The 12741-nt window shown below is 47.1% G+C and overlaps 1 protein-coding gene across 14 annotated transcripts in view; it reads right to left on the bottom strand.

Annotated features, from left to right (window-relative positions):
- EIF4G3 (eukaryotic translation initiation factor 4 gamma 3) overlaps positions 1–12345 on the bottom strand; it is a 152682-nt gene extending 140337 nt beyond the window's left edge. For 6 of the 14 annotated variants that reach the window (XM_051637345.1, XM_051637351.1, XM_051637346.1 and 3 more), the window contains exon 1: positions 11712–12327. In XM_051637345.1, the coding sequence (XP_051493305.1) occupies positions 11712–11905 (194 nt within the window). In that variant the 5' untranslated portion in view covers positions 11906–12327. Of the gene's footprint in view, positions 1–11711 lie in introns of all 14 variants that reach the window. The other 8 variants (XM_051637339.1, XM_051637340.1, XM_051637342.1 and 5 more) reach the window with 4 other exon arrangements.
- Positions 12346–12741: the final 396 nt, after the last annotated feature.

The raw sequence follows: 12741 nt of genomic DNA, 5'->3' as shown, positions 1-12741 counted from the left end.
ACAATTCACACCACAGTATCCAAACCACAAAGTATCTTGCACAAACCGAATCACACTTCAAAGAAAACGAATATCCCCAAAGTTAGTATATTTGTGTCCCCTGATTAGCAGCTGAAACAGCAGTTTCTGGCCTGATACCAGCCAGGCACATGCTCGCAGTGAGGCCCCGACCTGTGCAGCACTGTCTGCCTGCTGCTCTGAGGTGACCTGATAAATAACCTGATAAACACAAGTTGGGGGCTGGGTTGTGAAGTGTGGAGCTGCTGGTGTTGTGCCTGGGGAGGACAGCAAACACTGACCTGACCCAGCAATTCCTCTATTCCCAAGCCCCTGTGATTGGGACTGTTTGCTTTGTGAGTTTGGCTTTTTCCTTCACTTACTTAACAGACACACAGTTATTTCTACACTGAGTTTATCCTGCAAACACACAACCAGTTAAGAACATTAAAGTCCAAATACAGAAAGTGAAGAGGGCCAGATGAGGTAACTACAGGCACAGGGAGGAAGGCAGAACAGGAGGAAACCAAGAAGAGCAAGATGGCCAAACTTTTACTCAGCCTTTATTCAGTCCACAGCCTGGAACAAACTTCTGTGTGAGTACCACAGTCTACCTTCCCTCATACTGAATTCATAAAGTAAAATCCTACATCTCCAGCTTCCTTTTAGCACCAGCAATTATCTGGGAGAATATTTTTACAAAACTGGGGAAAAAAGAAAGTTCCCAACGCAGACAGAAATACCACAGCACTGGTTCGTGGCAATTTTCAGAGTCTAAATTTCTGTAACGTAGTAAAAACCAGCTTACTTATTTTCAGCTTCCTATGCATGCCATTGACACTGAACTCCCCCAGCCCACTCACCTCAAAACTTTGTACCCTAAAACCACAACTAAGCTTAAAAAGGCTACAACCCACACACACCTCTTCTCTACAGGGACACCAGCTGCTTGCATCCCTGGGGGTTTAGGACCCTACAGCAGCTTCTTTCCAAGCCAGACTTTCTATCTGTATGATAAGCACGAGTTATCAAACAGCTTTGCAGTTTACTGTCTCATTCACTCAGCTACGTTTCCTACTGCGTCTCTAATACTTCATGCTGTGATTTCATGGAAAAATGCAATGCTCTGCTGGTCAATCTGTCAGGAAGCAGGGCAGTGACAGCAGTGTTGTCACCCAGACTGATGGTCCTTCCACCAGTCAAGCTACTAATTCCAGAAGTACACTTCTCAAGAGCATTAACACTCATTTCAACTCCCAATTTTGTAACGCCTCGTGGTTCCCCCCCCGTAATCTTTATTTCAGCGGTTTATCAAAATGAAATGAAAATTGTAAATACTCTCTTGCCACATGCAGAGCTTCTGACTTCTCCCGAGTTAAAATCCCATGTCATACAAAATGAAATTGTGAGAAACAGGGACCTAGGGGAGACAGCACGATGCATATTCCACTGCTGCAGAGGAAACCTAGGTCATAGAGGGATATAGGCTGGATGGGAGCTCTGGGTCTCCTTGGTTCAATCCTCCACACCTTCCATTTTTCCTCATAAGGACTCTCAGTTGCACACTTTACACATACCTCTCCACAGGGTGCTTGAAGAAAAAGTAATAGCATCAATATATTTATCCCAGCTGAGCCTGAAGATGAGCAGTACATCAGTCTCAGAGCATTTCTCATTTAAAGACAGGCTGGTTTTCCTTCTATTAGCTCTGCCTGGTAAAACAGGGCCACACACACAGAGGTAAAACACAGGGAGGCTGAATCTGCTGCTCTTGGTCACCAAGGAAGATTTCCAAGCACCATCTTGCTCCTTCGTGCACAAAGAGGGCTGAGTAATGCTGCACAGATGCACCTGATGTGCTATCCCAGAGGGAAAAGAAATGGGAATTTCAGGACTGTCCCTGCCTACTGGTTGCTCATGGGACACTGCTATCAATGGGATGCTCTGGGCACCTCAGGAGGCAGGACTGCCCATTTTCTGAGCAATAAAGTCCCAGTTTTGCTGATTTCAGACTGCAGTATCACTGTGTTCATAGCAGGTCTTCAGAGATTATGAACTTGAGCACCTACAAACACGACCCAACCACTTGGCTTTCATTATCACCATGGCCATGAGTGACATCACCCATTAAAACCTGAAAAAGGATGCACTGAGGACCACACTGGTTACCAGTGCTAGTTTAGCAACCTTTTAGCAGATTAATACCAAGGTATGGGGTGGAAGAGAAGGCTAAGAGAAGGATTTGCTCCAATATGAAAGCACTGAATTTGGTCTTAAACACTGATGTTTTGCTACGCTTCAGAACAGAAATGGACCAAATTAAAGACTTAAAGGTATTCGTAGTGCAGAGCATCCCTGATATTATTTGGGGCTGCAGCACAAGCAGCCTGCAGATGTACAACGGCACAGTTCACCAAAATCACCTGGTCAAAACACACTTCCGCTTTTTTCCTTCACAATTCAGTCACATTTTTGATCCACCTGCAGCAACTGTGGATGCTACAGATCTTCTAAGTCCTCTATTCCTAAGCAAAAACACCACTTTACACGCAACGTAATAAAAACATGGATGGAATCAGACCACAAGAAAAAGCAACCCAAGCCTGACAAGTCAACTCTCCTCTTCTGAGAAAGCATTTTCAACCTTCTCCCAGAGGTGGAAGTTCAGCAGACTTCTCCAAGACCTTTCAAACCCTGAATGACTTTTTAACATTTCATCTCAACCAGCAAGACCTCAAACTCCCTGATGGAGACCAAGAATTATGCCTGCTTTCAACACCTCCCAGCTTGGCATTCTTCCCCCAAACAACCCTTTTCAAACAGCAAGAGTGACCTGCATTGCCAGTGGAGAAACAGCTCTGCATCCCTCTTCAGTTCTCTTCCACTCCCTTGTTTTATTGTTGTGCTCCAGTTTCTCTCTACATACCCTTCACAGGTTGATTAATACTTATCTTGGATGATCAGACGTGTGGTAATTCAGGCTTTTACACTACCATTTTCATTAAGGCACATACATTTTACTAGAAAGCTTTTTGCTGACTGCTCCCCCTCCTGACATCCAGGCCATTCGATAAGACATTATGAACAGAGGTCTCGGCTATAAAATTCACAAGTTCTTCAGCTGCCAGAATGGGAATTTGGTGACAGTACAATTCATTCATTTATTTAATCATCTTAATGTCAGCCTGAGTGGATAAAGTATGCTTTGGCTTCAGCAAGTAGTGATGGGGATTGTGCCAAGTGCCAGCAATGATTGTGTCAGTGAATGTCTGCAGGACAAGGTACTGCTGCCCCAGAGGATGCAACAAAATGTTAACGGGTTTTTTTGGGAGAAAGGGAGTAATTTCAAGCCAAACTTGGTTCATAACCTCAGCACCAAATATTAAAATATAAAGTCACTTATTTGTGCAGATTAACTTTTTTCTAACTAAAAAAAAAGTGTTTTGGAAATGTAATCAATACAATTCAGCTGAAGAGATTAAGCTCAAAAAAATACATTTTGTGGTATTTACATGCCAATAAAAATTAGATATTTTTTTCTTTTGAAGAGACAGACACAAAAACCTTTTGAAGTCCACTTTAAAACACAGTGCTGATGGAAAACCTAAACCCCAGTTTTCACAGACAGGCTGACAGCTGAATTATTTGCATTTCACAAATCTAGAATACAAAATGCAGAGCCCAGAAAAAGAAAGTATTTGAAGAGAGAATGCTAGATACTCTCCAGTATCTAGCATTTATCTCTGTGTAAGCACTGGTGAGAAAGGGTGACACAAACTTAAGTTAGCTTTATATTCTGTGGTGAGCTGAACTGGGATATCTCACCAGCTCGAGAAATAGTACATCCAAAGGAGCCTTCACACCAGCTTCACTGTCCTGAAACTGGAGAGGAATCAGCAGCTGCTGAAATCCCTCTCCCTCCATACGCCAGAGTTTGAGATGCACCAGGAATTTTACATTAGAAGCCACAACAAACATGCTCTAAATGCTTTTTGATTTCAGTTCTTGACTTCCCCCCCAAATAAGAGATATTACCCTCAGCTATAGCACCCTGCCAAGGTCCCTTTCAAATATAAGTCTGTCCCACTGCAAAACAGTGTCCAGTGTCAAGCCTACAACACTCTGTACATCACCACAAAAAAGAATTTGAGACTTAGAGAAAGTTTTCAGACCAGATTTCATCTGACTTTCTCATCAGAGGCAATGGCTCTGTAGAAGACCTCATGGAAGTCCAAGAACAGAAGGGCTCTAGGTCCCACTGCTCAACAGAACCACTTTTTTTTTTTTTACAGACATGTCCTTTCTGGAGACTCCTCATGGGAGCCTCTCTAAGACTGTGGCTGACTGAAAAACGAAAGCTGTAAGCAGTCTCACTAAAAAATCTTCCCCTTTGATGCTTTTAGGAGGAGTCTCCTGCTTAGTTTGAAAAGACCGAAGACTTGTGTCATCTCTGCTTTTTGGTGAAAGAACATAATAAGCCCAGAAAAATGTCTGTTCCAAGGCACAGTAACTTCTACAACTCCTTCATAAAGCATAAAAGAGGGAAAACACTTTCTCAGGCTATCATTAGCACAGCCATAGCATTAGTTCAAATGGATTTTCAAATGCCACCAGTGAGGCAGACATTTAAACAGGACTACTCTGAGTAATTCAGTAACTCACACAGTCACATGTAAATCAAACCGAAACACAAATACACAATCATCACCTGGCAACCCGGAACAGAGAACTGGCGCAACTCAGGAGCTCCCACCCTTTCCAAACTCAGGAAAATCTGTGTTATTTAAGATCTTTACTAACTCTTCCTTGTTCAGTTTTCACAGCATCAAGAGCAAACTCAAAAACTGGCAGCAAGTTTTCTTTTCCTACCACCCTGAGGATGCACCATGTCCACTCTCATGGTAAGAGCAGGGGTGGTCTTTGCATTTGCAACTTTTCAGAGTTATTCCTGTGCAGATATTCTTACCCCAGAGCACCAGAGTTTCACTCCTGCTGAGTTCAACCACTTGGAAAGGAGCAGCTGCTCTGTGCATCTCGACAAGTCCTAACCCATTTCAACACTTCACCAACGGTTTTGGAGAACACTACTGGTATTGGTCAAGGACTGGGTATGTTTTTCTTGGAAGATGCACATTTTGGAAGCAACTTTACTTTTTTACAGGCATATTTAAAGTTCTAGAAATATTTTAATTCTCAACCAGGCGAAGGATCCACAAAGGTTTTACAACCAACAGCAGAATCACACTGGTTTTGGTGTCAGATTTAAATCTGATACCATCTCAGTGTGGGGAAACTTCTCTTCTGTCCATCTCATATCACTACACAGCAAACAAAGTAAAAACAATTCTCCAGGTACAATCAGAATAGGGATCACATAATTTTGCTTCCAAGAAAGGAAAAAAAATATGCTGCCCCATTAACCTATTTACATGCCCAGCAGCAATTTGACTCAAGTCCCATCAGCAACAGCATGCCATCACCTACTAGGAAAAGGGAGAGCCCGTTCTGGGACAGCTTCCAAACATATATAATAAAACATAAGAATAACACATACTAGAAAGTTTCACTAGCCTAAAAGCCTATTTTGTTCTCCTCCCTTTGATCCTTTTCTTTTTTAAGATGCCATTCTGTTTTCTTCTTCCAGCTGTTCCACATCATCGTTTCCTATTTAGGAGGCAAAACCAAGTCCCCAGTTTGGAAAGGAAAGCTGTACATAGGAGAAGTTCTTGGAATTACCCCCAAGTGTATAACACAATACTATGAGAAGTCACATCAACAATGTTCCCTCAAAGAAAGAAAATCTATTTTCCCTGGTTCCTCCAGACCACGGAGCACACAACTACTCCACCCACATCTTCATGCCCTGTAACAAACACCAGTTTTCCCCATCCATTCCAGAAAAGGCTTTGCAATTTCTAACAGACGTATTGAAGTCACAGATAAAGTTTCCTACTAAAGCAATGCCTGTAAAACAGTGATACAAGCCATCTACAATTCCTCAGAGTAAAAATTCCAGCAACTCTAATCATATTAGCAGATTTACACACAACTAAACTTGACAGTTGACTAGCCCTGAAATTGCAGGATTAGGGAGAATATAGGTTACCAACAACTTCTAAAGAGAAATCTTTACTGCTCACTCTTACTATGAAATAAAAATGGAGCAAATGCACCAGCTCCACACATCCCAACATTTCCTTTCAGCCCTAAGATGATGGACAAAACCCAGATAAAAATCCTTCTACATCCCAACATTTAAAAGGGAAGTTTTTTGTCCTAACTCTCCTATTACTGCCTCACCAACTGCTTGCCATAGATAAACACACAAACTGTGTTCCAAAATCAGTATTGCACATCAAATACATATATATTCAAATGACTAAAGTAACCTACTCTTGTGGACTTCTGCCAGAGAACACATACAATCATGTTCTCAGATGTGAGAGGAAAATAAGCTATCTGAAATCCCATTTTTGGAAGAACAGTTTTCTCCAAGACATTTCACCACAAAAATCTTACAAAGCTGGTAAAGTGACATATTAGAGCTATAACATGATTAACTTTTGTCATTTAATAAATTAAAGCTATTTCTGCTTGAAAGATGTGCCAAGGCTGGGGAACATCAACAGGGGAGATGGCAGAGAGGTCCAAAAGCACTGAAGTTTTTGGCAATATGATCACAAACCCATGCCCGTTCCTCCCTGCAGAAGAGCCACTAACACAGAACAGCACAGAAACTCTTGTTTTCAGAAGCTTCTCTCCTGCTGCATATCCTCCCAAGATTTACCATCGCCACAGCTTCAGACACTTCTAAATGGAAATGCTTCTCAGGCAACACGACTGCCCTTTCCCTCCCTTCACCCAGCTGAGACTCACTCCAGAACTCAAAGAGCAAGGAACACCTCCGATCTCAGCCCAGTGCCTCCCCTCTTTCCCACCTCTCACCACTCCTCTCATTTCATGACTGAGCACTATTCCTAGCAGGCAGCTGCCACTAGCAGCTGGAAGAGGACTTCCAGCCGTGCTCTCCTTGAGTTCCAGTTGAAGGTCAAAGCTGCCCAGAAGCTGGAGCTGACCCACCCGAGGCACAGGCAGGCATGGCACTTTACACAAAAGCCATTATCACACTCTTCAAACTGACTTTTACACCCAAGCCGCCTCCTAAATCCCTGGGTTCTCATCTTCCAATAAACCCTGGAGAGATGTTGCATCCCATACTCTGCAAAAAATCCACTCGCAAGGTAAGGAAGCAGGGAGGGAAGATGGTGCTGGCTCCAGAGGGCATCAGAGCGACCCACAGACCCTCATCCTTCAGGGCACGCAGAAGATGCTCTCCCTGGAGAAATTCTCAGGCACTTTCCCCTTCAGATCAGCACTTTGCTCATTAAGAGAACACAGAAAACCCCACACACCAAAATCCTCCTCAACAGTCTTAACTTAACTACAAGATTACCAGCACAGGTCAACTCCCACATCACAACCTGACCTGCATCAAACACGAGGCAAGCGCTGCCAAAGGCTCACCCTGACTTCACACAGTCTCTTACACTCCTGAAAGCCATCCTGAATTTCTTGCTGTTCTCCTGGAAAGCTGCTTGTATCCAGAAGATGCCACCCAACAGGGCAGGAATCAGCACACCACTTTCTGGAAGGGACTACAGCACAGTTAGCAGAAGCAGCTCCGGAAAAACTGAAGTAGACATTCAATTACTGGGGCAACGTGAGGGAAAGTCAAGTTCCCATGCACAGCAATGATGAACTTCCCACAGAAATCCCCCCCAAACACTGACCCTTCCTCTCTCTGCTTCTCAGAAATGGAATTAAAGTGGGAAAAGAAACAAAAGATGTTAAATGACTGCCTGTTAAATTCATCCTGAACCCGCCACGACTGCCCTGCTGCAATAACCTGAAAACCATCCATGTCCTGAGAGACACAACCCCACACTCAAACAACCACAGAGATACAGTAAGGTCACATTTACTGGTGCCTGCACAGACACCATCAACAATCACAAAGCTGAACTCCGTCCAGATGCAAAGAAGTTTGGAAAAGAAAACAAAAGCCTACTGACACCAGCCCAGTGTCCAAGCTGGCTCTAATTTGGCTCCAAGGTGCAGTGGATTAGCCCAGCAGTCATGCAGCCTTACCCCAGCTCAACATCCGTTCGTTCTTCACAGTGCAATATTTGCCCATGTCTGAGCTGGGGCTGTGAAGAAGCTGGTGACCTAATTATATTGATCCACACCATTTATTCACAGCACGGGGACTTTTAAAGAGCAACTTTAATGTGACACACACAAAAAATACTTTGCTCTTCAATGAGAGCATCAGGGAGTAAAGAAACATGCACCAGAGGTACCATCAAGTTTTAAAAAGCACAAAGGGCCACAGACAGTTTGCAGCCCAGCATGTACCTTCATTGTTTCACATTTTTATGGAAAAAACACTCACTACAGAACAACCTGCTTCATCTGGGATTGTTTCCTGAGAAGTCTGAAAGTCACAGCAAAGATGGGCAGATCAGGATTTATTTTTGATAACACCCCTCTGCGTGTCACTGCACAGTGACAGTCACACCCCCCCGTCCATCCCTCCCAAGCAAGGGTTAAGATCAAACTGGAGGATTTATGCATACTCACAACTTCTGAGTACAATTTCTGCTTAAAACCAGGTTTGATGGAATACTTGCTGCTACCACAGACATACAGTTGTCCCAACTTACTTTTACACAGAAAATTTAATTTCTTGAAGCCACCATGTTGAAGAAATTTCTCAAAGCTCTGTCATGTTTTATGGCAGCTCAAATAACTTCCTATTCAGCGTGTAAGAGAATGACACTCTGACCAAAACACTTCTGTTCTTTATGCTCATCACTCTCCATCTTCACTATCCTTCAGGAAATATATATATTTTTTTTTTTAAATCCCTTCTTCCTCCTGTATTTTTTTTTCCCCTCACTAATAAACACACACAAAATAACTGCTCCTTCTTCCTGTACAGTCCTCTCTTACTTAACTCCTCTTTTTTCAGTTATACAGATTACCATTTCATTTCATGATGCATTAAGCACTAAAACCACACATATTTCCAAAGACACAATGTTCACCACGTGGAAGCTGTTCTAGGTCTAGAAGCCCAAGTTAGAGCCTCAGTCCACCTGCTAACATGAAATAATCCTTCACATCAACAAATAAACCTTTGCACTGCCATAAGAAAAAGAGTCCTTACAGTGCTCTGCTTACTCTCTGTTACCAGCAGAAACCTGGAACTACACTTTATCTGCTGGAGGGTAACTCTGTCTCAATAGTCGTATCAAAGCAGAAAAAAAAAGAAACCAAACAGAGCTAAAAATAAGGCTGAACTCAGATGACCCTCTGCACTCCAGTAAGTCACAGATGAACTATGCTCCCCAAGCCTGACTTTTGCAGCAGAGCTTAGAAAAGGTAATAGCTTTTGTTCATTACCTGGAAGCACACGAGTTTCAGCTGAGGAAAAAAACAGCCAGGACACCTGAATACAGCTCACCCAAAAGGTATCAAGAGCACAGCATTACTAGAACAGATAATTAGTTTAAAAGTTGAGGGGTATTGGTCAAACACAATATATTTTCAAAATAGGCATGGCTATAAATAAAAAAATAGACTGTATCATCTTAACTTGCCCACTTTTATAACTTGTCACATCTACCTAATGTTTCTCCATTCCTCTGTTCCTCTTGCTCTGGGTGCCCAGCTGGGTCCCCACATGGGAACACCTCCAGCTCCTTTAGGGTCCTGCCCATTCCTTCTTTTTATTTGTAGGGTGCACTCAGAAGTAAGCCCAAGCTTCAGCCCTCGCACATGCAAGGTGACAACACTCCCTAAAAGCAAGTGTCCTCCTGCCTCAGCTACAACAGCACAGCCACTCTTCAAACCACCACCAAGCTCATCCTCAATGATGCTGGAGAAGTCATTCAAGTCCCTCCATGGTGCTTTTAATGATTATTTGGAAATAAAGTGCTTTAGAAAGCCCAGCACACTCCTGATTCCAGACCCAGGCGAACTTCAGCCCTTCAACTGTCAAGCATCACATTTCCCATTAAAAAAAGACTCTTTCCAGACAAACCAGCACCTTGCTGGAAAGATCAGCTGCAGGTGGACTCCCTCCATGCACACTGGCTGGAATTTCCACTCTAACACTTGGCACATCACTCAAAACTGAGTAAAATTTCCCCTCAGCAAGTTTTACTTACCACCACCCCTCTGACTTTGCAATGACAGCACCTTTGCACTTTTTTTCCCTAAATAAAGCACACGCTGGGATTACAGAATAGCACAAGCCAGCCAAAAACACCCGGTGGAGAGTAACGTCCCCTTGCAGCACCCCCCGAGATCTTCAGAGGTTTTTCCACTTGACCCAAACAAATCTGTAACGTCAACAGCCTCATGATTTAAGCAACGTATTCGTGGTCATGGCAAGAATGATTCTTGCCGGAAGCTCAAGAAAACAATGGACCTAAACTGATTATAAAAGGGCTCGGTTTCCACACCTCAAAAATGAAAGTGAGAGCAGTAAAATCTCATGCACAGGGAACAACACATTTCTGGGAAGGGACAGGAGGCATCATCCCACAGCTGAAACAGCCCTCAGAAAAAAAAAAAAAAAATACAACAAAACACAAAAAAACCCCAAACAACTCAACCTGCACTTCGACATTCAAACCGAAGTCCCTGCCAAACAGCAAAACACACTCCTGCACCAGCACTCCACGCTGCTCCCGGAGAACACAGCAGAGAAATATTACTCCAAGTACGTTTTTCACTTCACTCTCCCCCAGAACTTCAAGGGAGGGGGAAGGAAGATAAGCCAGTTTGCCAGGGGATGCTGTCCGACCCTGGCAAACAAAAACCTCAGGCAGGCCGGCCGGCCACTCCACTTTCCTGCTGATCCCTGCAGTATTTACCTCCTGACTTGGGGCCTAGTCGCGGGCAGAGAACCCCAGACCTTTAAAACAAACACACAGCACCGCCGGCCTCTCTTTGTAGCCGGTGGCCGTTTTGACGGTGGGTTTTTGGTGGGGTTTGTTTTTTGGGTTTTTTTTGGAGTAGGAACCTTCTCTTCCCACCCCCCATCACGCGTGGCCTCACAGAAGAAGCTGCTCAGCACAACATTCCACCTGAGATTTATTTTCACCGGCCGAGTAGGAAATAAATAAATATTACAAAAAATCAAGCACATGAAAATCGGCGCCGGCTAGGAAAATAAAAACAACACCAAAAAAAACCCCAAACTGGGCTTAAACTCGCCTGGTAAAATAACAAAACCAAAGCACTTACCTGGGATGGACCGGAGGTAAAAACTGAGGAGCGATTTATAATTAAAAGTTTACCCTTGGGGGTCACCGCAGCACGGGGAGGGGGGGTTGGGGGTCCCTCTACCTCCCCAGGGGAAGGGGGTGAACCCCCAGACCTGCCCATGACGGAGGCACCCCCCCCTCTCCACACCACCCCAGCAGGTGCAGCCCCCCCCTTTGCAGGGGGGAGGGCCCCACAAACACACACAAAAAAGGCGCGGGGAGCCCCCAACCGCCACCCCGCGCGGGTCGCCCCCTCCTCACGCCTTCCCCTCCCCCCCCCCCTCCCCCGGCTCTGAGGGGGTCCCCGCGGCCCCTCACCCCCCGCCCCCCGCGGGGAAGGGGCTGTCGTCCCCACCCCCCCCCCGGGGCAAAGGATACTGCTGGGGCGGTTGGGGCGGCAAGGCCCTGATGGTGGGGTGAGGCGCCGGCGCCGCCGCCGGGTGAGGGGGAGCCGGGGGGGGAGGCGGCCCCGCCGCCGCCGCCGCTGCTGCCGCCGCCGCCCCGCTCCCGGGGCCGGTCCCCGCCGCCGCCGCCGCGCCGGGTTTCAAAGCCGCCTTCTGCGGTAAACTCATCGCCAAGCGGAGCCACCACCCCCCGGCGGGGAGCGGGGCCGGGGCCGGGGGGGAGCCGGGGAGCGGGCCGGGGGCCGGTGCGGCGGCCGGGGCAGCGCGGCGGGCCGGCACCGGCGCCGGTCTCCGTGACAACGCGCCTCCCGGAGGGCTCGGCGCGGGGAGGGGACGGGAGAGGGGCCGGCGGGGAGGGGAGGGGGGGAGGCGGCTCAGGCCGCGCTGCTCATGAGCCGCCGGCGGCGGGGGGTCTCGGTCCCCCTCCCCGGGGGCGGCGGAGCCCTTCGCGGTGGCAGCTCTCGGGCGATGCCGGCGGATTTTCCTCACTGAAGTAGCGGAGCATCAAACATGGCGCTGCGGCCGCCTCCAGCAGTCCGGCAGGACGGACGCTCGGGCGCCTTCGGGCCGCTCCGGAGCCGTTCGGCCCACCAGCGCTCGGCAACCTTCGGCTCTTTCCGGAACCGCTCGTTGGCGAGCGGAGCTCGGGAAACCTCGGCTTCTTCCGGAGACCTTCGCAAGCGCACGCGCCCTCCTCCCCCTGTTCCACTCCCCCCGCCCCCTCCTCCGCGCTCAGCCCGGCACCTCCCGTGACCCCCGCGCTCGGGAAACTTCGGCTGTTTCCGGAGACCGAGGGCGTGAGGGAGTTCGGGAAGGTTCGGATAGGCTCGGCGGAGAGCTTCCCGCGCGGGCGGGGGGTGCTCGGGGCTCTTCGGAGCCTCTCGGCAGCGGCGGGGCCGCCGCTTCGGGCGCTTTCGGATCGGCCCGGAGAGACTTCGGCCGCGCTCGGCTGGGAGGGAGCAGCTCCGGGCTGTGAGGGGGCGGCGGCCGCCCCGCGGCGGGGA

This window comes from Apus apus, chromosome 20, assembly GCF_020740795.1.
Source record: "Apus apus isolate bApuApu2 chromosome 20, bApuApu2.pri.cur, whole genome shotgun sequence".
Taxonomy (NCBI): Eukaryota; Metazoa; Chordata; class Aves; order Apodiformes; family Apodidae; genus Apus; species Apus apus.
This window is presented reverse-complemented; position numbering and strand designations above follow the sequence as displayed.